The following is a 23,591-nucleotide window of genomic DNA, read 5'->3' as shown; positions in this document are numbered from 1 at the left end:
GTCGATAAGAAAGCCCTTTATAGATGGATTTCCTGGCTGTTATAGATGGATTTCCATAACTGTTAGTTACCCACGTTGTTGTTAAACCCTTTGGGAAACCACCCGGCATTATTTTATTCACAGCCACTGAGTTTTGCTTTGGTGTAAGCATCACCACGTATACACATAAACCAGAGTTCATATATATATTAAGCGCGGTGCCCGCAACTGCTGTAAATAACAACACATTCGGGGGTTTCGCTGACAGTTCATAGATTTGTACGCTCTCGTGGTCTGCCGAAACGGTTAATGTAGTTTCCTTACATATTTTTTTTCATCCCCCGTCCGCTCACCTGTGCCATAGATGGCCACCTTTTCGACCGTGCGCTGTGTCAGGAAGGGTCGGATGAACTTCCAGAGAAGTGGGAAGAAGCCTGGCGCTGCAAAGGTGAAGGAAAGAAATCGTCAATCCAGAGCGCGCTTGTGCTGAGGCCCTCTCGTATTGCCAGGCAACCCTGTGAAGGTTCTCAGCGTGCTACGGCAAGCGTTTACCGTGTTGATTGTAGAGTAAGTAACGTCATGAATTGCTTTCTTTTTTCTTCTTTAGTCCGGCATGGCAGCGTCAATTTTTTCCGGCTATGCGAGGGAGGAAATATCCTTACAATATGACGAGAAGCTTTAGTCGTGGTGACTACAGCAAAGGAGCATGCTTAACTGCTACGGCAGACCTGCTTAATAGTGACCGAAAGGAAGAGCGAATAGTTTTATTTGGCTCTTTCGCCCGTTTTTTTATTGGTCCATGGCTGGCGGTCTGTGGTAGTTGGTAGGTGGTTGGAACGACGGTGGTGACACAAAGTGGGCGCGCGCAGGGTAGCTTCGCGTAGCGTGTTCGTTGTCGAACGCCAGATGTCGAGCTCTTTGAGATGCACGCGCGTGCCAATTATATTGCCACTCGAAGTGTGGTGGTTCACGGCTTTGTACTCGACGGTATTACGAAACGAAACAACAAACGCTACCTCAGTATCCTCAGTGTAGCATATATGTGTCGTCGAGCACATCTTTTCTTTCTTTCTTTTTTAAATAAAGCCACTAGCTTCCTTGATGTGTTCGGCTATTCGCAAACGCTGACAGTTATTAAGGCGGAAGCCTTTAATGGCTCATTGTCAAGGTCATCGGCCGTTAGCAGAAACTGTCACAGCTTTCCCACCTCCTGATTGGTCTCCTCTGTGTCGTGAGGTCACTGTCGCTAGGCGCAGGCGTGCGCCTCCTGGTTGGCTCGCGTGCGTGACGTCACTGTCGTCAAGTTCGGTTGTCGGGGTGGTTCGGCGCCGCGCGGGATGACTCATCACATCGGCACGCGTGGCGGGCATGTGTTCGACACTGCACAATGACGTCACTGTCGTCAAGCGCTTGGGCTGGCCTCCCGATTGGGCGCTGTGTGGCCTGACGTCACTGTCGCGAGGCGCGCGTGGCGACCGTCTGCTTGGGTGTGGTGTGGCGGCGGAGGTGGTGGCAGTTTACTTTGCGGTATCGTGTGTGAAGGATGCCTCGTCTCGCCAAACCGGTGTCTCCCAATACGCGACGTGCGGCAGCCGCTCAACGCAAGTGGCGTTCAAGAGAGGCTGAGCGTATACGTCGCGTGCACCAGGGCGACGAGGCGCATCGGACACCACAGTGTACGAATTGTGTGCCTCCGTGGTGTTTCCGCCGCAACGAATCGCCATTGGCACTGGTGTCAGGCTTCCGCCGTTTCACGCTTTAGTCTCGACAAAGTGTCTTCCGTTTTTTGTTGATTGCTTATGACCAAACTTTATTTTTTTTTCTGTCCTATTTTTCGGAGAGTGTTTTTCGCGCATTGCTGATACGCAACTGAGCGTAAATTGGGCCATATTGTTTTATCTCATTCTACGCCAATTAGTGATAACGAAATTATCAACTATATCTCCTTGCCTACTTTTTTATGCGAAGCATATTACGAGGGCTCAACCCAGCTCCTCAGGCGCGGCGGTGACCATGAAATCACGTGACACCGTGACGTCACGACAGAGGAGAAGTGGCTTTGGCTCAACTCTTGCAAGACGGGCTGGGTGGGAATCGAACCAGGGTCTCCGGAGTGTGGGACGGAGACGCTACCACTGAGCCACGAGTACAACGCTTCAAAGCGGTACAAAAGCGCCTCTAGTGAATGCGGTGTTGCCTTAGAAACGCGCTGTTTCTAAGGCGTGCGTCTCTTGCTCAGGCGCACATTTCGTTGCCGCGCCGAACGCTGCTTTGCTCGACGCTCACCGCGTCCAATGCGGGGCGCGTAGTCGCTGCCCTGTAGCCCATTGTCTTACACCCCTTGGCGGGTCGACGGGAACGCTGTCGCGTTCCACTCTTGAAGGCGAAGAAGTAATGCATGAGTTGTTTCTTCGTCTAGCCGAACCAAATATAGCCAAGCAACAGCAGTTCACCAGGCTAAACAGTGGTTCAACAACTAAAATAAAGGCTAGTATGCTTCGCATCCTGGGCTTAACCTTACCTAAGCCACAGCCATTTTTTTTCTGAACTAGTGAGTGTGTTCTGTAGCACAAGTTTTCCAAATTATAGTTTGCCGCGATTTCTTCAGTGCTTTCTTTATCAGGCGGAAACAAAGAGGCGGAAACAAGGATATGTTTTGCATTCTAATCTCAGACAGCTGCGGCCGTGACCAGTGCGAACGCGACAGTTGTGCAAAAGGCAGTCCCGTTCGGTACTTGGGCAATCTTAGTAACAACTTGTCCCGAGTAGTCAGCCAACACAGCGTCATAACCGTTCAGCCGGCGGACTCAGTAGAAAAAAAAAAATACTTTGCATGGCCTCAAGTCTGGTACTGGCCGCGCAACATTCTGGGTGAATCGGCTGCTAAAGCGCGCACGACCGCGTTTTGTCAATGACTAAAGACAAGACACAAGTTCGCACTTTCAGTTTCTCCAGTCCTGATGCGCTGGAGTTCGTGACAGCGTATAAGATACCTGGACTAGATGGCCTAGTGAAGCACTTCAAGCTGTGCATTTTTGAGAGTCATGTCCAATCGACTAAAGAAGAAAGTAAGTCGAGCTAGATTGAAACGTTAGGCTTCTGCAATAACGAATTCGTAATTAGTAGCGAGAACAAAGCTTTCGTAAGCGAGAAAATGACGAAAATCGGAGTGGCCCCACCTGTTGTGGTCTACGGTACCTCTCACGTGACGTCAACACTGGCTTATTCGCAGAAAGTGGCATAGAGGATGGTCACTTGTAGATTACGTAAACTAAACCAATACGATGCGAGCGACTAAAATCAAGGAGCAACAGCGAGCCCATCGGCGACAATTATCCCACCCACAAAAGTGATATATTGGCACACAGAAAACGATGATAGATCTCTAGACGAATGATGTACAGATCCAACTCGACTGAATATTTTCCTTTAGTGCACGTTTAACTCAGCCGCGTGGCCACTATCCTTTTATTTATTGCATACCTTGCACACCATCAAACTACTTCCACTAAGCTGTTGCACTTTAGCTGTATACACCGTATGCGGCAAGAGCGCAGCGAGCCGAAGTGTGTGGGACCCACCGTTGATGACGTAAGCTTTTTCGAGAATCTCCGGGTAGTTGTCCTCGTAGGCCTTCAGCATGTCCGTCAGCAAGGTGACGACTGCAATACAAGGAAGGCAGGATCGTTTCAACTGTGCATTAAGTCAGCAAGTTCCGCGACATTGTGGTTTTGAGCTCCTAAAATGGGAACGGGACGCTTGAGCGAAAGAAAACCGGCTGTTTTGGTGCGCAGTTGTCCAACAGAAACACGTTTTGTCGCCATCGTTCACTTAGTTCTGCACACAAAGATTTCAATGAGGCCGAGAGTTTTGGAGACTCGCGCACCTCAGGTCGTCTAGGTGCACGAACTGCTGTCGTAATCAGTGCAACAACATTTTACGAGCTGCGATAAGATGCAATACCATTCGAGTTCCAAGTCAAATGACGTGCTGCGAGAGGACATACGGCTAGAGAAGCGTGCTCTCGTATTAAACATTTATTCGATGTTTTCGTAGAAAGTGCCAAAAGCTCACCGTTGGGCACCAAATGTAGTAGATTCTAACATTAAGGTATCTAACCTTCAATACAGTTATTGAAATTCTCCTAAGTTGTTGTAAATTATAAATCGAATTGTTTTTCTTCCTGCCAGGATATTCAGGCTATGAGACATCAAAATATAGATAACATATCGGCCCTCTGTTGACGACGACACATCACCTGTTAGGTGCAGCCGAGCAGAGTTTCGGTGTTTAAGTAACAGACGTTCACTCGCATAAACGAAGACACATCGTCACGCCGTTTTATTCTGGCACACACCTACGTAGACATGTGAGGGTCTCGGACATGAAAACCAGAAATACATTTGAACCTTTCGCTAGCGTATACGCACACTGGGTACAGTGTAGTCACGTTTCTTTCATCACAGTTTGCGTTTGTCCATTCCATCATTTGTTTGTTCGAATCAAAGAATCTGGCAGTGTAAACTGTTGATGACCGTACCTTGCCACGAGTAGATCTGCCGCAGCGTGAAGTTCTCAAAGTCGGCGATGAAGAAGACAGTCTCCATCACTTTCTTTTTCTGAAAGGCCACGCACAACAGTTGGAAAGAAACGTCAGTAGTGATCCCGGCACGGTGCAACGGTTTTGCAGATAAGAACTAAAGAAAAAGGAAACGAAGCCACTGACGATGTCTGAAGGAAGGTAGGTGGCGAGCATTATAACGATTAGCACTGCTCATGCCGACGCTCAGCCAAGTTTATATTGTTGGCACGGATTTGCAAAAAAAAAAATTAAAAGTTTCTCGCGACTTCGCCAAGCAGTCTGACGGTTTAAGTCACCTACAGTACGTGCAGGTCGAGTAGGAAAGTATTCATTTCACGTTTTGATTCGAGGACCAATGCGAAGAAATTTCTCTTTTCCTCTAATCGCATGGTCACGGAATTGTTCTGCTTTCAGTACCCACTACAATAACTTGCAGCATTTTTTCTTCAAACGCTTAAGATAAGGAACGTTGTAGTGGTGGTACCCAGATGAATTTGTGACTACAAACGTGAGCGAGTTTGCATTCCAACCATGTCAAAATGAGGCATCCGTAGCCGGGATGCACTACATGTCACGCTCAGCACCATAGTGTCAAGGCCAGTGAGCCATAGCGGTGAACGAGCGAGGTGTAACCCGTATTCATGCGAAAGCGACTATAGCATGAAAAATATTTCAGTGGCGATTTAGCAGTAAACGCGAGACAAATGCCTTAGCATTACGTCGCACGTCTTTGAGGTTTCGGATCCATGGTTTAAACCGCGTTGACCACACTACAAAGTGATGTTCAAGAGCTCATTCGACACACCTCCTTCCTCTTCAAGTAGCGAAGTGCAGCTGACGGTGGTCTGAAGCAGACGACGGTCAGTTTCTATATATATACACGCTCTTCTAGGCCCTTCCATCCCCCCTCTACATCTACAACGTGACCGGCTTTCCCCACTTCGCACACATACACTTTTTCCCACTTTGACACTCCTAAGGCTAACGCATTAAAACCAGGAGGTTTACCATGCATGGGGCGCCAAGCTGTCGCTTACTGCTCAGCATGGAAAGTTTGAGGAGGAGGGGCTAAATGGGAAATGGAGGAGAAGATAATTCATACTGGTGATGATGATGAGGGTGAAAATTATGCACACCGGAAACACGTGCTTTTCTCGTAGTCTTATATCTGCACAACTCTCATCCTAAGCACGAGTTCTGTAACACATACGAGATCACAGCCGTTGACCCCAGCCGATGCTCAAAACATTACAACGAAGCTGCCGCCAGTGACTGCTATTCTCAGTTCCTGTCTCTCTCGGCCACACCGATGAACAAGAACACCATCCGTTTTTTACTGTTTGATTAATTCACGCATCGTAGCTGGGGCTGTTGGCGGGACAAATTTGAACGTAACGTCTAGTGAAGACGAACGTCTGTACAAGCTACAGAAGTTCTATAGAAAGCCGCACTTTGGTTATTTTACAAAGGCTCAGGATTCCGAAAACATTAAATGCTGAGGAGGCAGAAGGTAAACTGTAACCATATACCAGAAACAGCTACTAATGTAACTCTGAGCTATAATTTCTCATGCTTGCCTCCTTTCATGCAGTGAAGAAAGTACACTAAACTGACACGGATATGAGCGATAGCGTCAGGCTGTTGTCTATACCATTTGCTTGATTCTGTGAAGTCAGCAAGCTGGAATAATTAGTTCCAGTTGTTGACACACATGGTGCTGGCGCACGCAGACGGCACGCAGCGGAAAGCAAACTCCCGGACGTCGCGCGTTTCTTCGTCAGTGTTTGCATGTCCTAATACAACGTGCAGTTCAACGTGCTTGTCTCGTGCAGTTTTTATCCTTTTTCACGAAGCGAATCATCCATCCTGAAGACGAATGCGGAATTCACCTGCGTCGTGCTGCGCTTGAGGCGATCCATCAAATTCTCGAGCAAATACAGGGTGTGTCGTTTGATGTCCTCCGCCGGGACCAACTCCAGAAAGCCTGCAAGCCGCAGTGGTAGAAGTATTAGTAATTAGTCGATTGTTGAAAATAAGAAATGTAAACTGAGTAAAGATAGAGGAACGATAGAGTCCTCCAGCGCAGGAACAATCGTCACAGGATTTTCTGACGTTTACTTCAGTCACAAAATTTGTCATGATCAAAAAGTAGCAGTCACATAACTGCCTGCTGCACACCAGCAATGGCATACGTTACTAGGTGCTATCCTCGCGCTCAAAATAAGTTATATTTCTGCAAACTCTTACTAGAACTGGCACGCATGCCTCGTATTACAACCGCCACAGAGCGTACGTAATGTATAACGGTTGCAAAACATTAATGTATGGTCGAGCTTGACCAAAAGTGGCTCCGAAATTTCCCCACGAGCGTTACACAACTTCTATACCTTTCTCAGACGCAATTAACGCCAGAACTGAAAACACAACAATGCAGATGCATACTGCTTTGACTCGTCCACTAATCCGCACAGTGTAAGACATGCTGCTTTCCTCCAGCTAGAAGTGTTCGTAATTTGTAGAAATGACCAGTGCAGTCCACCTCCTCCTAAGGAGCTAATGGACCGCAACTTGCCCAAGCTACAGGAAAAAAGCAGATACCTTGAGACGAGCGAACGATAATAAAACGAGTGACGTAATATAAGCCCACTGCCCTCACATCTCATCGTAGATGTACTTCTGAGAGAGAGAGAGAGCTATTTAATGAATACATACATGCCTCGTGTAGCCTGCTACTCAAGGGGGTAATGGTCGAAAATGAATTCACATGGACATTGCCCGTCACAAAAAAAAACCATGCATAAAACACTCCATAAAACGTAACATACAACCTAATTAAAGTGTTAACCAGCGTCACTGAGGAAGCTCGCACGAGATGCACAAGTAGGGCTGGCATGCGTTGCTCAAGGCATGAATGTCCCTAATGAATATTCAGTGCTGACATTAGGACTTTTCTTTGTCATCTGAATAGCCCATAATGGTACATTTAAGTGTGATATATCGCACGCAAGGCACAGCGGTGATCTGTGCTGCAACCATGCTGATCCAGCACACGACTCTTCTCGTTGAAGCAGGCAAATGCATTCAAGCAAAGCGTATCGTCTATGTGGGGAACTTGAAATTGCGGTTCCGGGCCTTTTTTTCTTTTTACCGGTAAGCTGCATTATTTGGTTGCACAACGTCGTAAGTGACTATATAGTCGAGTATGATCCGCGTTGATTGAGAAGCAAGCGGAAAAGCAGTTTCATGTAAAAAGCAGGTTTGTTCTGAGAGAGTAGTAGCAGGAGGGGGGGAGGCAGCTTGCCTCTTGAGCTTTGGTGCAACTATCAAAACTCGATTAGCTTGATGCTTATTACATATCTTAAGACGCCGCAAGGCCAGTCGTTACTGTGCTCTGAACGTCTACAGCTCGACGTAAGCAGTAAAAGACAAACACAGACGTCAACTACATATCTAGTTCGACCTCCTTGCGTTCTAGTTTGAGCTCTAGAAAAAGAGTGGGTGGAGCACACTGTGAACTATATTACGGGCATGCAACGTAGGCAGTAGGTTATAAAAACGTAATGTAACCTTTGATGTCTACGCTTCCGATAGGCAGCAGGTAGCAGGGATGTCCTTCTGGCGAGCATTCCAAGAAGCCGCCCGGGAAGTGCTTGAGGAAGAGCTGCGCCAATCAGAACCCGTTTTGGTATTTAAGGTGCGCACTAGTTGAAAGGAACGCGTCAGCACTCAACACGAATTGGAGAATTGAAATTATGAAATTATGGGGTTTTATGTGCCAAAACAACTTTCTGATTATGAGGCACGCCGTAGTGTAGGACTCCGGAAATTTCGACCACCTGGGGTTCTTTAATGTGCACCTAAATCTAAGCACACGGGTGTTCTCGCATTTCGCCCCCATCGATATGCGGCCGCCATGGCCGGGATTCGATCCCGCGACCTCGTGCTCAGCAGCCCAACACCATAGCCACTGAACAACCATGGCGGTTATGAATTGGATAATTATTCGCTTCGTTTTTCGGATGAGCTGTGTTTGCTTAGTTCGTTACCACAGAAGTAGAACTGCAGCCAAGCAAAATCAGACATTTATTTCGTGGTAACGTGTGTGGTGTTCTTGGCAGTGCGACCACGCACGCGTGCTACTCACCTCTGAAGGCTGGTAGTCGGCGACGATGGTGTCGGCACCCACTTTCTTCCTCCAGGCCATGCTCTGTGTAGATCGAAAATAGGTAGCCGAGCTTTGGCAGCGTGTAAATCACTAGGGCGTGCTCGCACACACGCACGCACACATATATTCGTAAGTTGTTACCGGAACTGTATCACGTCTTACGAAGAGGTGTACAAAAACAACCACGTTTATTTAGTCATTTATATATTAATTCATCTATTTATTCATTCATCTATTTATTCATTCATCTATTTATTCATTCATCTATTTATTCATTCATCTATTTATTCATTCATCTATTCATTTATTCAACTATTCATTAATTTATTCATTCATTCATTCATTGTCTGGATAGGCAATGTGACATCCACGTACCACTAACGTTTCTTTTCCTCCCGTTTGCCACCGCTTTCTGTGCGGTAATTATGCGAGTATCCTATCGATCGTCCAACTCTTGGTCTCCTTTTGATTTCTTAATCTTCTCTTTAAGCGTAGTTTTCGCGTAACCGGTTTCTGTTTGCAAACTAAACAACCTGCTGATCTTTAGGCTCATTCGAATCTTATTGGAGGCTTAATCTTCCCTAGCCGATAAGTCGCTTGCACGAAAGAGACTAGACTGAAACAAGACACCAAATTAAGATTGAAATGAGACCGGAATCTAGCCTGCTCCGAGCTGGCTTATCCAAAACTTATTCAGTATTTTCCAACATGGCTGCCCTGCGGTTCGCCCGCCTCGAGATGCTCGCCGAGCACTTGCTGCGCCGCGAACGCGTGTTTCGCGACAGGACAAATCCGCTGGACGCCTTCAGCGAGGAGGAGCTGCAGCGGCGCGTACGCTTCGGGCGGGACGGCATAGTATTTCTTGTCGAGTTCCTTCGCTCCGAGATCGAGCACCCGATGTGTCGGAGTGGTGCTTTGAGTGCCGAGCTGCAGGTGATGCTGGCACTGAAATTTTTTGCCTCCGGATGCTCCTTGATTACTGCCGGAGATGTGATCGGCGCCCACGAATCGACCGCAAGCCGCACGGTACGCCGGGTTGCCTCATCAGGTAAGCCTCTCTCCAACCTTTTATTTTCTACTGCCTGTTTTAGTAGACAGCTTTAGTACTGCGTCATAACGATAAATACGCCGCACGCAAGTGCTTTGCAGAACGTAGGAGCGCGTGTCGCGTTAGGAATTTAGTGCTGCGAAATGCCTACGTGCGTAGAGGGCGAGCGTTAGACGCCGGGCGCGTCGGAGCGCGTTGGCCGCGTCCGGCATGCAGTACGTCGAATCATCTGTGGAACTAGGCTCTGTTGATCTCGCTAATGTGATGTAACGTGTGGCCGCGTTCCCGCTTCGTCGAACATTAAATTTGAACAAGCTGCGCTGCCAGAACATCAGCTGACGATGTCTCGAATGTTTGCACCTATTCGACTGCAACGAAGCTAACTGATTGCACGTACCGCGAAGGTGTCGCTCTCCGTGAATAACGTTTCCAGCCTCAAGTGAGCAGTTCGTCATTTTGTTCTTTCAAGCCGACGTCGTGCGTAGCTGTGTGATGGTCAGCACGAGCTTAACACTATATACGTGTGCTTCCCTGAATATGTGCGTGTGTCATTGTGTGCAAGACCGCGCATGACATCGGCGTGAATCTAAAGGTGACCACCCTCGTTTTCTTTCCAGTTGGCCGTCGCCTAGAGGGGTGCGGGAAGCCCAAGGCTGCTTCTACGCTGTCGCTGGCTTTCCGCGCGTCGTGGGTGCAATTGACGGCACGCATGTGCGGATACAGGCTCCTGGAGAGCATGAAGAAGCCTACGTCAACCGCCACTTTTATCACTCCATAAACGCTGAACTTACTAAATAAAGCAGTGGTTTTCTCGTTTATGATATGGACCAAATCTATTTTTTCATCTTCGCTCCAGTGATGGCTCTTGAGTCGCTTGGCGGGCGGTTGCGAAGACATGCTTGAAAACACGCGCGTACCGTCAACGTTTGCAGCTGGTTCGGCTGCTTCCGCAGGGGTGACAAGCGCGGGAGTGCGGCCGGATGTTGACATCGAATCGCGGTCAACTATTGGACAGCGCGAACGCCTGTCGCCGCCGCAACGAACTTCCGGCCCATTCCCCATCTCATTCCCTGTCGACGGCGAAATTTCCCACCTAGGTACTAAAAGTACCTACCGTCTTCAATAAGTCCGGACTATAGTTCAGTCTCGTCGGTTCGTGCAAGCGAAACATGATGGCCGGAAAGTCTAGTCTTATTTTAGATTAGAATAAGGCAAGATTCAGATTTAAGTCTAGACTTAGAGGCTGGCGTTTGTGCAAGCGGGCCCTGGTTTCCGCCGGGGCTTAGCAAGCAACAACGCCCGACGCTATCGGCAAACCGGGAGAGGCTGGTTCTTTGCTTCACCTTGCCGGGGGACACTAAAGAAACCGATCGAGACGGCAGGCACGCAGATGGTGTCAAGGGCGCCTCGACGCGAGAGCCTGCCTGCAGCCCCTCCCGATTACGCACTCGCAGTAGGCTGTTCTTACGCAACCCGATACCTTCGGGGCAGTAGCGCGATTAACGCAGTCGACACTTCAGAGACGGCATTGGGAGCCCGCGGCGAGGAAAGGCCGCAACCATCACCGAGCACGTTGCACGCGCTCGTTTCGGTCGAAGCTGTAAGCATCCTCGATAACAACCCCGATGGCCAAATATGACCCTTCTAAGCACTGGCTATATCGTTTGCACTGGGATCACAATGAAACACAACAACATCGGACGTTATTTTGTGTCCAAGTGCGTGTGGTATCTCAAGTGTGCATCATTCTCATCTGCGCACCTGTATACGTCTCGCTTGATAACGGCACCTCACGCGCCATTCCAGCTACCTTTGTGACTCCATACGCTACGTACTCACTCCGTGCTCCTGCCTATGTTGGACCACACCAGGACCTCTCGTACTGGTTTGATGTGATAGCAGTTATATACGGATACTCGAGGCGCGTTTTCGCCGTCGCGCTCTCATGATCGATGCGCTGCTTGCACGTGTATGGCTTGTAGGTATCCAGATACGCGAGAGCACGCGCATTGCATTTTGCCGCAAAAAAAGAAAAAAAAAACGACAAAGCCAAGTGAACGCACCGCCTCATACTGGCTCAATCGGCTTTACAGCGGATCCAATGCACCGTTCCTCCTCCCGCTGCTGGGACGGGCGTCGTGTTCACAAACGCAAGCGTTCCACGCTGTGCAGACGTGCGCATACACAGGGGTCTGAGTGGAACAGACAGTGAAGCTTAAACTACAAACGCCGACGGCTTTCCTTCGTTACCATCTCGTGCACCACCGAAGTGCTAACCCCTGCAACACCGCCGACGGCGACACTCATCACGCCAGCGTTGTAATTAAAGCTCAAGGTAGCCGCCAGCGCACTGTTCATGCGGCGAAACAGAAGTTGCCTCACCTGTTGCGTCCCGCCAACATGTTTGCCCCAGCGTATTGCTAGAACTCTGTCCGAGCAGGTTCAGCGAAACGCTAAACCTTGCTATCGCTTTCAATGAATCGTCCTCAGTGTTAGCCGCTGAGCCGTGCTCCCTAAAGAGCGCTCTCCGCAATCACTCTCCCTCTCTCTTCGGGCGAAACAGCCATTTTTTAGCTCGTGCCATTTATAATTCACTGAACTTTCTGCGCTTCTGCCTACTTTAATTATGAGGCAGATAAGATCAGATTATATTTTCGTGTTTTACGTCCTAAACCACGATGTGATTATCAGGTACGCCGTAGCAGGGGACTCCGGAATAATTTCGGCCACCTGGTGGTTCGTTAACGTGCAGTCAGTGCACGGAACACGGACGCTTCTGCATACCATTTTGCAGGTTGTTTAATTTCCATTGCGTACGTCACGAAGTTCGCTCTTCAGTAACTTTCGTTATTTACGATCCACTAAAATTTTAGTGCTAGACTGCTCTTATAGTCCGCCCCAATCCGAAAGCAACCGGGGATCTAACCGACGACTTCGTGCTCAGCAGGTGACCACCACAACCCCTGAGTCATAGCTGCTAGACGTAATGGTTACGTCGGAAGCCTGGAGATGGACGACAATAGATTCGATGTAAGGATACCAGGAATCCGGTAGCAGCAAGGTTAGCGCATGGTAGATGAGATCATCTATGTACTTCCCATCAGATATGCGCCACGTATATACCAGATTAAGACGTCTCATTTCACAAGATTTAGTATATCTGGTGACTCTTGAAAGCCATGATAGGATCAACCATAGTAGTTCATAGCCGTTGCTCTTAGTTCCACTTGCGGCGTTATTTCGATTCCTTAAAAGAAGGAATGTGCGTAGGTAGGTCACTTTAGAAAGAAATATGAAATAGCAAACGAGAAAGACACTGCTCCACCAGTAAATCCTTCTTTCCTGCGTACTTGTCCGCATACGCGTACCACCGTTTCGTTTCCTTTAGTCATCCGCCGTTGGGCGATTTTACAATGCCACTTGTTTTGAGACGCGAGATTCTCGAGTTGAGACCTTTGAAATTGACGTCTTTAATTGATCTGTTTCTAGGTGCAATGCTTGCATTCCAAGCTCCAATGTCCAAAAATGGAAAGTTGCAGGGTCTCGCCGTGCGTTTATAAATGCCTAAATCAGTGGGCTTTGACTTTTCTAAATTGAAAATTTATATTTCAGCCTTAATTGACATTAATTTTCGCGCTGTTCTCAAAGCGCGTACGCTGTTACACCGAGACATATACAAGACGAATTGATGTGGTTAAAAACATGTTTCTAACGCGCATGCGAGTCTTGGGCGATGCACGCCTTTGTTTTATTTTCTGCCTTTCTTTCATCGCACTTAACAGCTTCTCAATATCAAGCGACAACTCCTGCAAAACGGTAATCGGTATGTGTGAGTCGGCTAAATTTATCCGGCGGATACGCGCGCTTGATAATAACTCATGCCTTTTTCGATTGCCGCACAAATGCGCGCAAGGCATGAATCCGGCAAGGTGAGCTCGGCGATTTCTCATAATATTCTCAGTGGCTGTATCGTGCAAGCATCGGCGTTCGCAAGTTCGTCTATGAGCAGCACGATGGGGCGCAGAATACGTTAATCGACTCCGTATACAGGTGCATGCGGGTAGATCCAGAGGCAGGGCACACCTGGCCTTGAGGACGAACTCGGAATGCATCGCGTCTCTACCGCCGTGACAGAAAAGACTCGGCACCGCAAATGTGTGGAGGACGTTCGAATTTTTTTCCCACTGACGAGCGTACAAGTGCTGAATGCAAGCGCGTTTCACCTGCGACGTCTTCTACGACGTGATGGAGGCCGGCTGCAGTAGTAATAGTAATTCTTTATTTATTTAAACAAATTAATTGACTCAGAGAAGAAAAGGAAGAGAGCGCAGTCGTGTCTGGCTGTTCTAATTGACGGCTCTCATGCAGGCGGCATTGCAGCACCACTGATTCTGCATTCGAGCGAGACCATGAGCCAGCGAAGAGACCTCCAATACTCCCGAAGGATGCGAGAACTCGCTGTCCTTTTCCTTCGTTTGTTATACGATTCATTTATTTATGCATACTGCATTTGGTTCAGTACAGGAAAGAAGAAAAAGAAGTGGCAAGAAAATTACTGGCATTGTTAAAAAATAGGTATACATACCTTACTAAATACAAAGATACTCCCTTCAAGTAGTATAGCGGTTAGGTATTGAGATGGTGATGTAGTTGACAGACGAGACGTTCAAACGAAGAATCAATGTAAATGTCGTGCACGACAGCACGCCCCCCGAGCCTAAGATTACGGCATTTTGTCTATGGTAAAGGTAATCCTGATATTATATGCTAATACGATGGTATATGTGTAGCATCTGCGGCATAGACGATAGCAAATTTTTTTTTAGAACTTCTAACTCTTATATTCATATTCGACATTTGTCAGCTTCAGTGATTTAAATTCTTTATGAAGAAAGACGGAGTGCGTAACGCCTTTTGTTAACCTTCAATCCTCAGTAACCTGTTGTTAGATAGATGTGACAGGAACATTACGGAACCATTGTCAGAAAGGCGTCATTAAGTGGCTCAGGTGTGTTCACTTTTTTAGTGCTTTGTTATACATGTGACCTGTTTGACGCTCAGCATTACGCAGCCCAGATTCTTTTTACGTGTTGCAGTCTTAAATGAAGAACATAGAATTGACAACGGAAAACAACGAGACACCGTAGTTGAACCTTGAACTAGTTTTTTTTTTTCAGCACACCACGTGTGTTGGCGATAAACTATCCTCGTTCAAAAAAATTAGCCTGCTCCCACACAATTCGGCACATTCAAAAACTGTAAAACCTAGTATTATTGCAGGATCCAGCACGCGGACGACTCTTGCGTACTGTTTTCACCACAATACACGCGCGATCTTTGATTCTCAAGTGGTGGTGACCTAGCTACAGGCGGGGCTAGCCCGACAATCATTGCCGGCAGGTCAAGAGGGCAATCGCCCCACCTGAGCATCTCTTTCCGCGTCATTTATTTCTCACCATGGTCTCATGGTGACCATGGTGACCTGGTGACCATGGTGACCGTCTGGTGACCATGGTGACCGCCTGGTGACCATGGTTTCTCACCATGGTCACCAGACCGAACGAGTTCGGTCTCACGCAGGAATGTCGGTAAAATGCGCGACGCGTCCTTGGGCTCAGTTTAATGTCCTTTCGGTAAAGTTAACTGCTCGGCATTTTCACGAGGAAATCTTGTCATGGTGTCCAGAAGCCTTTCTTTTTCAGAATAGAAGCGAAACGGAGCAGAACAGAACAAAAAGCCGTAGTAGGGGTTGGTCTTGTCGCGCGAGATAAGCTTGCTTCTCTTTCTCAGAAATTTAACAGATAAGGCACTCGCTGTCGTGACCACAGTGCGCGTGAAATTTTTGAAGCGTTCTGCGTCCACATGAATCTTATTAGTAATGACACTTGCGCGAGTGCATGGTCTCCATCTCCTTACGACAAGGAAATCGAGTCAGCGATCTGATGACGATAAGTTCTGTCTTGTTCTTGCTTTGTGCTTTTGTTCTCTTTCCCCTGTACGACCTACATAGTGCCTTTTGTACATTATATTTGGATTGGTAGTCAGCGCTTCATTTATCCTTTTTCGTTATCCCATCTCTGCACCGCTCATGTTTCTCGTGCCGGCTCAACGACACTTTCGCCACACAGGTCACTCAAACCATCGCAACAACTTTATGACCACAGGTTAAACACTTGATAGAAGACTTGAATTTTTCACACTAGATTGATCACGCAAGATTGAGTCACACTAGGCGACTGTTTTATGAAATTATTCTACTGTGGCAACACGCACACATACGAAAAAATTAGTTTATCTTTTATTTTACAACGGAGAGCTGTTTTTCTTGTTGAGTCGTCGACGTCGCGTAAAGCTAAAGCTCCGGTGCTTCGATGTCGTTCGCGGAGCAAGCACGACCTTGCCTTACTTCCCTGAAGCGCATAAAGCCTGCGTCTGCGACGATTAAGTACTCTGAGCACGCTGTCAGCAAGCAAGGACCGCAACGGCCCTCGTACAACCTGATGCAAGGGAGGCCACCGTTAACTGAGCACGGAAACATTTCGGAAACCATTTCGAAAGCGCACTATAGGCTCGTTTGGCTGGCGCAGCTTCGGTAGTCAGTACTAGAAAACTCAAGACTAACGCTATAAATTATTCAACCGGGAAGTTAATCAATGAATTGCCCAGCCTAAATATCATGCAATTCAACTTTTAGGCGTCATTGATCACTTATAACACCTAAAACTCGGTACACGTTTCCGTATCTACACTTTGTAACCATGTCAGCGCGGCGCCCAGAGCGCGTTCTGGAATAACAGATGAAAACCTCTAAATCAATCTAGAGTGAAATCAATCAAGGAACGCAGAATGACTGGGTGCATTCTCCCCGCAATGCTTGAGCATTGCAAGTAAGAAAGTCTTAGCAGTTCGCAGAAAATTCGAATGCAGTGGTGCTGGATCGAGCATCCGCCGCGGCTGTGGAAGGTAATCTGCAGCGGTAGGTACCATCCGACTAGCGTTGCTGGCGCGCCTTTAAATACATATAAGTGCGCTGGTGGCCTGGGGGGGTATCCGATAATTGCAATAAAATTATGTAAATCTGAACACATGCTGGAATCTGCGTAAAGCACAGCTTTCGTGTACGTGGCTAATTTAAATGCTATGACACTATATGCGATGCGTAATAGCGTCTTCATTGTCATCTCGTTTATGCCACGTTTATGTCTCTTTTTTATGTACTGCACATTTCACAAGCTATGGCCTAATTTAGAGATCAATTCATGAGAATGCGCGCTGTGAGACGTCGATCGACGCCGTGATTTTACGAGGAAGGCGATATAGCAAAGCCTTTTCTTGGGCGCGTTGGCTCATTAATAAGAAGAAAAAAATAACTGAAGCGCCAAAAACCAAGGACGAGACGAGTACGCAGGAAATCACCAGTGCCCATTCTTTCGTGCGGCTGTCTTTTCCTCTATTTTTTTTTCCTTCTTAATTACGAAAGCCATGTTTGGTTCTTGTCGAGGTGACAATGGCGAGAAGAGGCGGAAGGAGCAGTATACGACGCAAGAGGTAGTGGTATCTGGTTAACGTTTGATTGCGGCATCTTGTGTAGCGTAGGAAACTGACACGAGCTCTTGCGCGCACGTGCTACATCACGTGACGTGACGTAAAGTGACGTGACGTGACGCAGGCACGCACGCACAGCCGTATGAAAATGTCGTGGTCAGCGTGCAACGTGGTGTGGACGCGCGACGCCGGACGGCGCCCTTGTCCGAAGTATGTAGACGGAAGTGCATCCCGTGAGCTTTCCTTTCGATGCTGGCATTTAGCGAGTTTCAGCGAGTCGTTTGTTGAATAATCGCGAGAGCTCGACCACCAGGGAGCACTCGCTTCATGCGCCTGGCATAGGAGCCTAAATGTGTCCATTGATAGCTTACCTCTCGCAGCATGTGCTCCGCCTTGACTTCATCGAACTCCCGCGCTGCAAAAAGAACAAAATTTGCAGTTTTCAGGCAATCGCATTCAATACGTAGGGTCGCCAAAGGCCCCTATCTTAACCGGACTGATACAAATTTTTACGATGAAAGTCACGAGAACCGGCCGAACTGTCAGGACAACAAGATTGGTCTGCCCACAGACCTGGTCAGATTCGCATCTTTTCTAACACGCGCAGATATGCAACTATTGCACTGAAAAACGTGCAGCTTTTTTTTTGTTGATATGATATAAGGAGATGTTGGCGCGCAATTTAAGGCGCCGGCTACTCCTTATCTCTTGGGTGGTTCCGTCATACATCATTCAGGGTTCACGGTTACATATCAAATAATCTTTTCACACAAGCACCAGGACTAATAACACAACGTTTCCACAGGAAGACTATGACGTAAGGAACACATGGTACACACAATATACATGGCAAATGTCTCCACACTTATGTAGTCAAATGTCTCAAAAGTACAAACGACACTGTCGCCTTTAAGCTACTAAAGACTCCTGTGCGCTGAGACTTAATCTCTATTAGGGCAACGTTCCAGCGAACAGAGTATCCGGTGCTGTGAACAAGCTCGCCTAGGGAGCAATAGAAACAAGTGCGAGTGGAACCCGTTGGGTAAACATGAACTTCCCACTGAACTGTGACAAATTCTACGCTTATCAACAGGGATTGCGTGATGCAGTACAGCAGCCAAAACATAGTAAACACCTCGATTCCTCGCGTCCCAACTTTCTGCAAAGAGTTAACAATACCAATTCAAAACTGTTCATAAACTGAAAAAGATTCCTGCACAGTAATATATTTACATGTTTCCTACATGAGTAGCACTAATTAACGGGCTTACGCAACAGCAGCCTTGTAGCTGAATCGTGTTCACGGTGAGCCATGTTCACGGTAAATACAAAGTGACAACGTGTCTCGATTTAGGCGAGACATTCCGCTTTAGAGATAGAGCTGTGTGGTATGTCCTGCCTTTATTACCGTGCCAGGGCAAAACAACGTTCAAAGCAGATTGTGACCAACAGAATTGGTTTGCAACGGCAGTGCCCGCTAAGATATAGCTAATGGCTCTAAAGAAACAGGGTACATCCAGCAAAATTTCAAGCATTGGGTTTGTCATACATTCCGATATCTCCGTTGCAGGCATTGACAAAGCAAAAGCACCAGGCTGCCTTCGACCAAATCTAAATGTCAGCAACCTGCTCCGCCAGAGACGATCACGTGATGAAAGTCCAAGGTGAAGTAGGGGACGCCTTGCCACCGCGTCATGTATGGAAATAAATCTTACATCTGCACGTGCTTTTACTAAAAGAATTCTTTCCAATTTTTCTTGAATTTTTCTCTTTTGAGCACTAAGTCTACTCCAGCAACATACTTTCTAACAGTAAGCGAACGAAGCCAGCCTGACCGAATCACAAAGGCACTGACACCGCATTTCACATCTGACTGTAAACACATGCTACCTCTCATTTTTTCATGTAGACATCAGCGTCGCATATTCTTTGCCCCCTTGCTTTCCTATATCATTCTTCCACCTTGACTTTTGCTTATTCTCCGCTTCGTCTCCTGGTATCTATCCACTTAGTTAGTATTCGCGCCCGCCAGATGTCTCCATGACGCATTCTTCAAGCCCGATTCTACGTTGTTTCACATGGTACCTTCACTCAAGTACCCTCCAAAAGTATTTCATCTGCTGTGAGTTTTCTTTCTTTATTTCGCTCTTTCAAGAGTCCATCTCCTTTTTTTTTTAAGCGGTATCACTGATCACAGCTTATGGCCCTTTCACACTGCAAGAATGTGTTTCCCAGTAGGTGACCAACGGGTTGGCCAACATAGGTATTGCTAAATGTCCTCTCCAACTGCACATCCGCGTAGGCACCCCGAACAATGCTGTCCCGTGTGACAGCATCGGCAACAAGAACGAATGAGATCATCGTGCCGCACGTGCGACCACGTCACTTTCTTGGCATACATTTTCCGTCGCGCTCTCTGTCTTTAATTGCTATTATTTTATTTCTTCTTGCGTCTGACTTCCTTACCTCGTTGTTTTTTTTTTCTTAGAGAAGGAGTACACAAAATTCATAGCGTGAGGCATAATTACACGATTGAGTTATATTCAATTTTTTGTGTTCTCTTTCTTTCGTTTTCTCTCCTCTTCAAGCGGTGGGCGTGATGTCCTTTCAGGAGACAATTGCTAGCCCGCTTTTCTTTTTCTGTGTGGTGTTCATATGGGAGTACATGACTAATAATAATAATAATAATAATAATAATAATAATAATAATAATAATAATAATAATAATAATAATAATAATAATAATAATAATAATCTGGTTCTTGTGCTGGCTCTGTAGTAAGCGCCCTCTTGAATGCACGTGCTGAATTCAGAATGCCCTTCACTGCCGATATGGTAATCCACAAGTACTCGGCGCCTCTGGACAACCGGTTTTCCCGAGTCTGTTCGTACAGTGTAACAGGGCCGCCGACATCGCAGCTATCGCGCAGCTACGAACAGTGTTGGCCACGTTGTTTGCTACGCTTTCTCTGGCCATCCTTAGCCGAAGAGAAGAAATACAACCTTTAGGTGTGGACATCGATTTTATCTGCTCCTCGTGTGCTTCGGCCTTTCCTTATGTCTTTCTCGTGTATCTTTGTCGACACGTGGGGACACCTTCGTCGCAAGCGCATTTCTTGTCTACCCGCATAGTAAATCACTAACCATGGTTATCTGGGAAGCTTACGTGGCTTTTTTTTTTGCACGCACTGAATGACGCTAGTCACGAAGTTATTACCGCTCCTGCAGGTCACTTCTATGCACGCACTTAGAACCTTACTTCTGACTGGTAAACACGGTCAGGTATACCGAAGTTATGTTTAGTGCCTTAGCTCTGCCGTTTTCAGTCTCTACATAGGAGGGATTTCTAAACTGCTGGCCACCCTGCCACGTGTACTTGGCTCGTTTTTCACTGTTTTGATGTCAGCCCAGGCGCACGCTGTTATAAAGATTTTGTCAAGACAAGTAGTTACTACGCCCTTTCGATGTATGCACGGCTTGGCAAAAGAAATAGTTGGTGAGAAGTGCCTAATTAAGAATTACATTTACCTGGAAACTTAGATGACACGCCATGAGGTCGCCACGCTCAACTAAACTGTTACCGTCTGTGCTTGTAATTTCTGGCCGTTGCCGAGTTCTTTCTTTCGTTTGTGAGGCCATGCAATTGGTTGCGAATATGTGTGCTGGTTCACATCCGTCGTGTACGTATTTACCGATATTTATTATCGAACAGTATGCTAGCCTGTGGCAACACTCTTAGCTTCAATTACATTCACCACTTGCTTGACCATCACATACTAGAGACAATCTGCAATATGCTTGACAATCACATACTAGACAATCACATACTAGTGGAAGAGTGTTGCCGTGATATAGGGTCCCTAAACAAACAGCGCATGGTACATGAATAACAGAATAAACGGGCTCAATACTTCGTGCGTTCCATTCTGTTTACCATGCACCATGATCGGTTTCTCCACATTCTAAAAGTTGATTTAGTCCTTTAAGGACACCGCTGCCCTTAACGCTATTTAATATGGTATTTATCTGACACGGCGGCAACCTCGGACTACATCTACGTTTAAGGAAGCCGGAGCTAAAAACTCTAATATTACTGAGCTCCAGGCGCACACAGAAATAGTAGATGTTGGGCGAGCTGCTGTAAGTGTCAAGTTAACAAATATTAGCGCATTGTGTTGTCGTCTCCCTTCCGTCCTTGTTTGCTGGCGCTAAATATGCTTTCAATATACTGTCGGCCTGGTTGGTTCGGGGTGAATAATTTGCAGCGCACGAGACACACAGCGTATACGTGTGTCTCTCTCTTTGTGCGGTCGTCGTGTGCTGCAAGTCATTGCACGTGTCAAGCGCTCTTAATAACCTCGCCGTGAGTGAGCCCGTCGCAATGAGCGACGGGCTCTCGGGTGAGTGACTCGTGTATCGTTCGGTCTCCTGCTGATGTAGACACTCACCTCGCAGCCACCTGAGCAGGAAGTGGTCGGTGTGTTCCGGCTTGGTGACATCGGACACTCTTTTCCGGAACTGCAGGAGGGAAACAAGAACGCTCAGTCCGTTCAATCGCTCGATCCTTTGAAATTAAAATTTTTTAAACTAGTTTCATCAATCACGTTTCCTCTGCGAGGTAACTAGAGTTGGCAGTCCTTGATTAATAGCATTCGTTATTACAGCCATGTTCAGCGAATGGTTGACCAAAAATAAGCGAGAGAGCCGCAGACCGGATGATACATTAAATCCGCAGCCTGGCTGTAAGAGACGTCACTTTGGGAGGGGGGGGGGGTGCTTCAGATTAAATTTGACCACCTGGGGGCGTTCTCGCCTAGTCAGACACACGAGCATTTTCAATCTTCCCGCATAGTAATTCGCCTGCCGCAGCCGCAGCTATTGAAACGATGACCACGTGCTCAGCCGAAAAATGCCACAGCCAATGAGCCAGTGCAACGGGTAGAGACCTCATGCGTCTATTGTTCTACGGATACCTTCATATCTCTCACGTATTGGTACATTATCTTGAATGCCCAGTTTTTCATTTCGGGAGAGCAACTGTGATAAATTGCGCGATGAAGAAAGTCATGTTTTTTTTTTTATTGTGCATTTGCCGACAAGATTCGTTTGCGAAAATCGCGCCCTCTATAGAGCGCGTTAACAATTTATGCGAGCACTATTTTCATAACTAGCGTAAAGCTTTTAATAATTACTGATATTTTAGCTTTGAAGGCACTTTACCTGGTTCCACCTCCAGACGTACGCGTAATTCGTCTCATAAAGGCGGAAATCAAACAGCGGAGGGGAGTGGGGGGACTATGGAGTGGAGACGCTTCATCATACCTTTCGATAAATGAAGGCATCAAAATAAACATAAACCAAGCGTTAAGAAGTGTGAGAATCGAATAATCGGCGTGATTTCAACGTGAAAGGGAGGAAGAGGAGTACATTTTAATAAAGAGAAAGGAGGAGAGGCCGGCCTGGAGAGCGTGTCTCTAGCCTGCTACTCCTCACTGGGGAAAGGGAAATACGGGGAAAGGTAGGTGGCGGGTGAATATGTTATGGTACAATGAGCCACTATATACACGTTGTTCAATACGCGGATGTGCGCTGTAGACACGATACACGCAAGAGAAATGTTGGCCGTTGGCCGAAGTGTCTTGCCGATGTTAAGCTGCGGCGCTTTGCCGCATTCGGGCCACTCTTGTTCCAACAGGGGGCTTCAGTGGGTGCTGAGGACTTGAGTGAATATTGCACAAATGATAATCTTGTTGAGTTGGCTGATGTCTCGGCATCGGCAACGGGTTAAGCAAGAACAAGTGGAGTGCTGACAATGTATGCACGCACAAAAGTTGTTTCTAACATACTAAAAAGCATTTTATCCTAAATGAAGTGCTTGTAGAGGTGAGAGCGCTCAATATATTATCGATGAACTCGATGAAGCGCTCGATATATTCTCGATGGATATATTCGATCCCAGTGAGTTCAGCTTCAAACTATGGACATGCTGGGTTATCTTTCTATAGAGTGTTAATCGACTTATGTACCACCAATGAGCAACAAGATGAAACCCAATCGCCTGGTAAAAAGTGGTTGAAAAGAGCAATCTGATTGAGAAAAAAAAAAAAACGGGCGTTGCCGAGATCTTATTTTTGCCATTTGTATAAAGAGTATCGATCGTTAGTTTTATTGTTCAAAGGGAACGTAACAATTAGCATAACCTGCGCCTTTCGCCAATCAGCGTGTCTGGCTTTTGAAACATAGGATAAGTACTCCACGATTTGGCCTGCGGA

The 23,591-nt window shown here is 47.0% G+C and overlaps 1 protein-coding gene and 1 long non-coding RNA gene across 2 annotated transcripts in view; one reads left to right on the top strand and one right to left on the bottom strand.

Moving 5' to 3' along the window:
* Nucleotides 1–23,591, bottom strand: part of LOC135913943 (SEC14-like protein 2) — a 55,410-nt gene that overhangs the window by 7,095 nt on the left and 24,724 nt on the right. The window contains exons 2-9 of the mRNA XM_065446642.2: nt 21,768–21,837; nt 17,691–17,734; nt 8,706–8,768; nt 8,129–8,222; nt 6,451–6,545; nt 4,520–4,598; nt 3,561–3,641; nt 333–419 (exon numbers count right to left, since the gene is read on the bottom strand). Coding sequence (XP_065302714.1) covers nt 333–419; nt 3,561–3,641; nt 4,520–4,598; nt 6,451–6,545; nt 8,129–8,222; nt 8,706–8,768; nt 17,691–17,734; nt 21,768–21,837 — 613 coding nt within the window. The remainder of the gene's footprint in view (nt 1–332; nt 420–3,560; nt 3,642–4,519; nt 4,599–6,450; nt 6,546–8,128; nt 8,223–8,705; nt 8,769–17,690; nt 17,735–21,767; nt 21,838–23,591) is intronic.
* On the top strand, nt 9,208–10,592 carry LOC135913944 (uncharacterized). The gene is made up of 2 exons (XR_010568171.1): nt 9,208–9,774; nt 10,392–10,592. It is a non-coding gene; the product is annotated as an uncharacterized lncRNA (long non-coding RNA).

This window comes from Dermacentor albipictus, chromosome 5, assembly GCF_038994185.2.
Source record: "Dermacentor albipictus isolate Rhodes 1998 colony chromosome 5, USDA_Dalb.pri_finalv2, whole genome shotgun sequence".
Classification (NCBI taxonomy): Eukaryota; Metazoa; Arthropoda; class Arachnida; order Ixodida; family Ixodidae; genus Dermacentor; species Dermacentor albipictus.
Note: the sequence above shows the minus strand (reverse complement) of the source record. Positions and strands in the feature narration are given on the sequence as shown.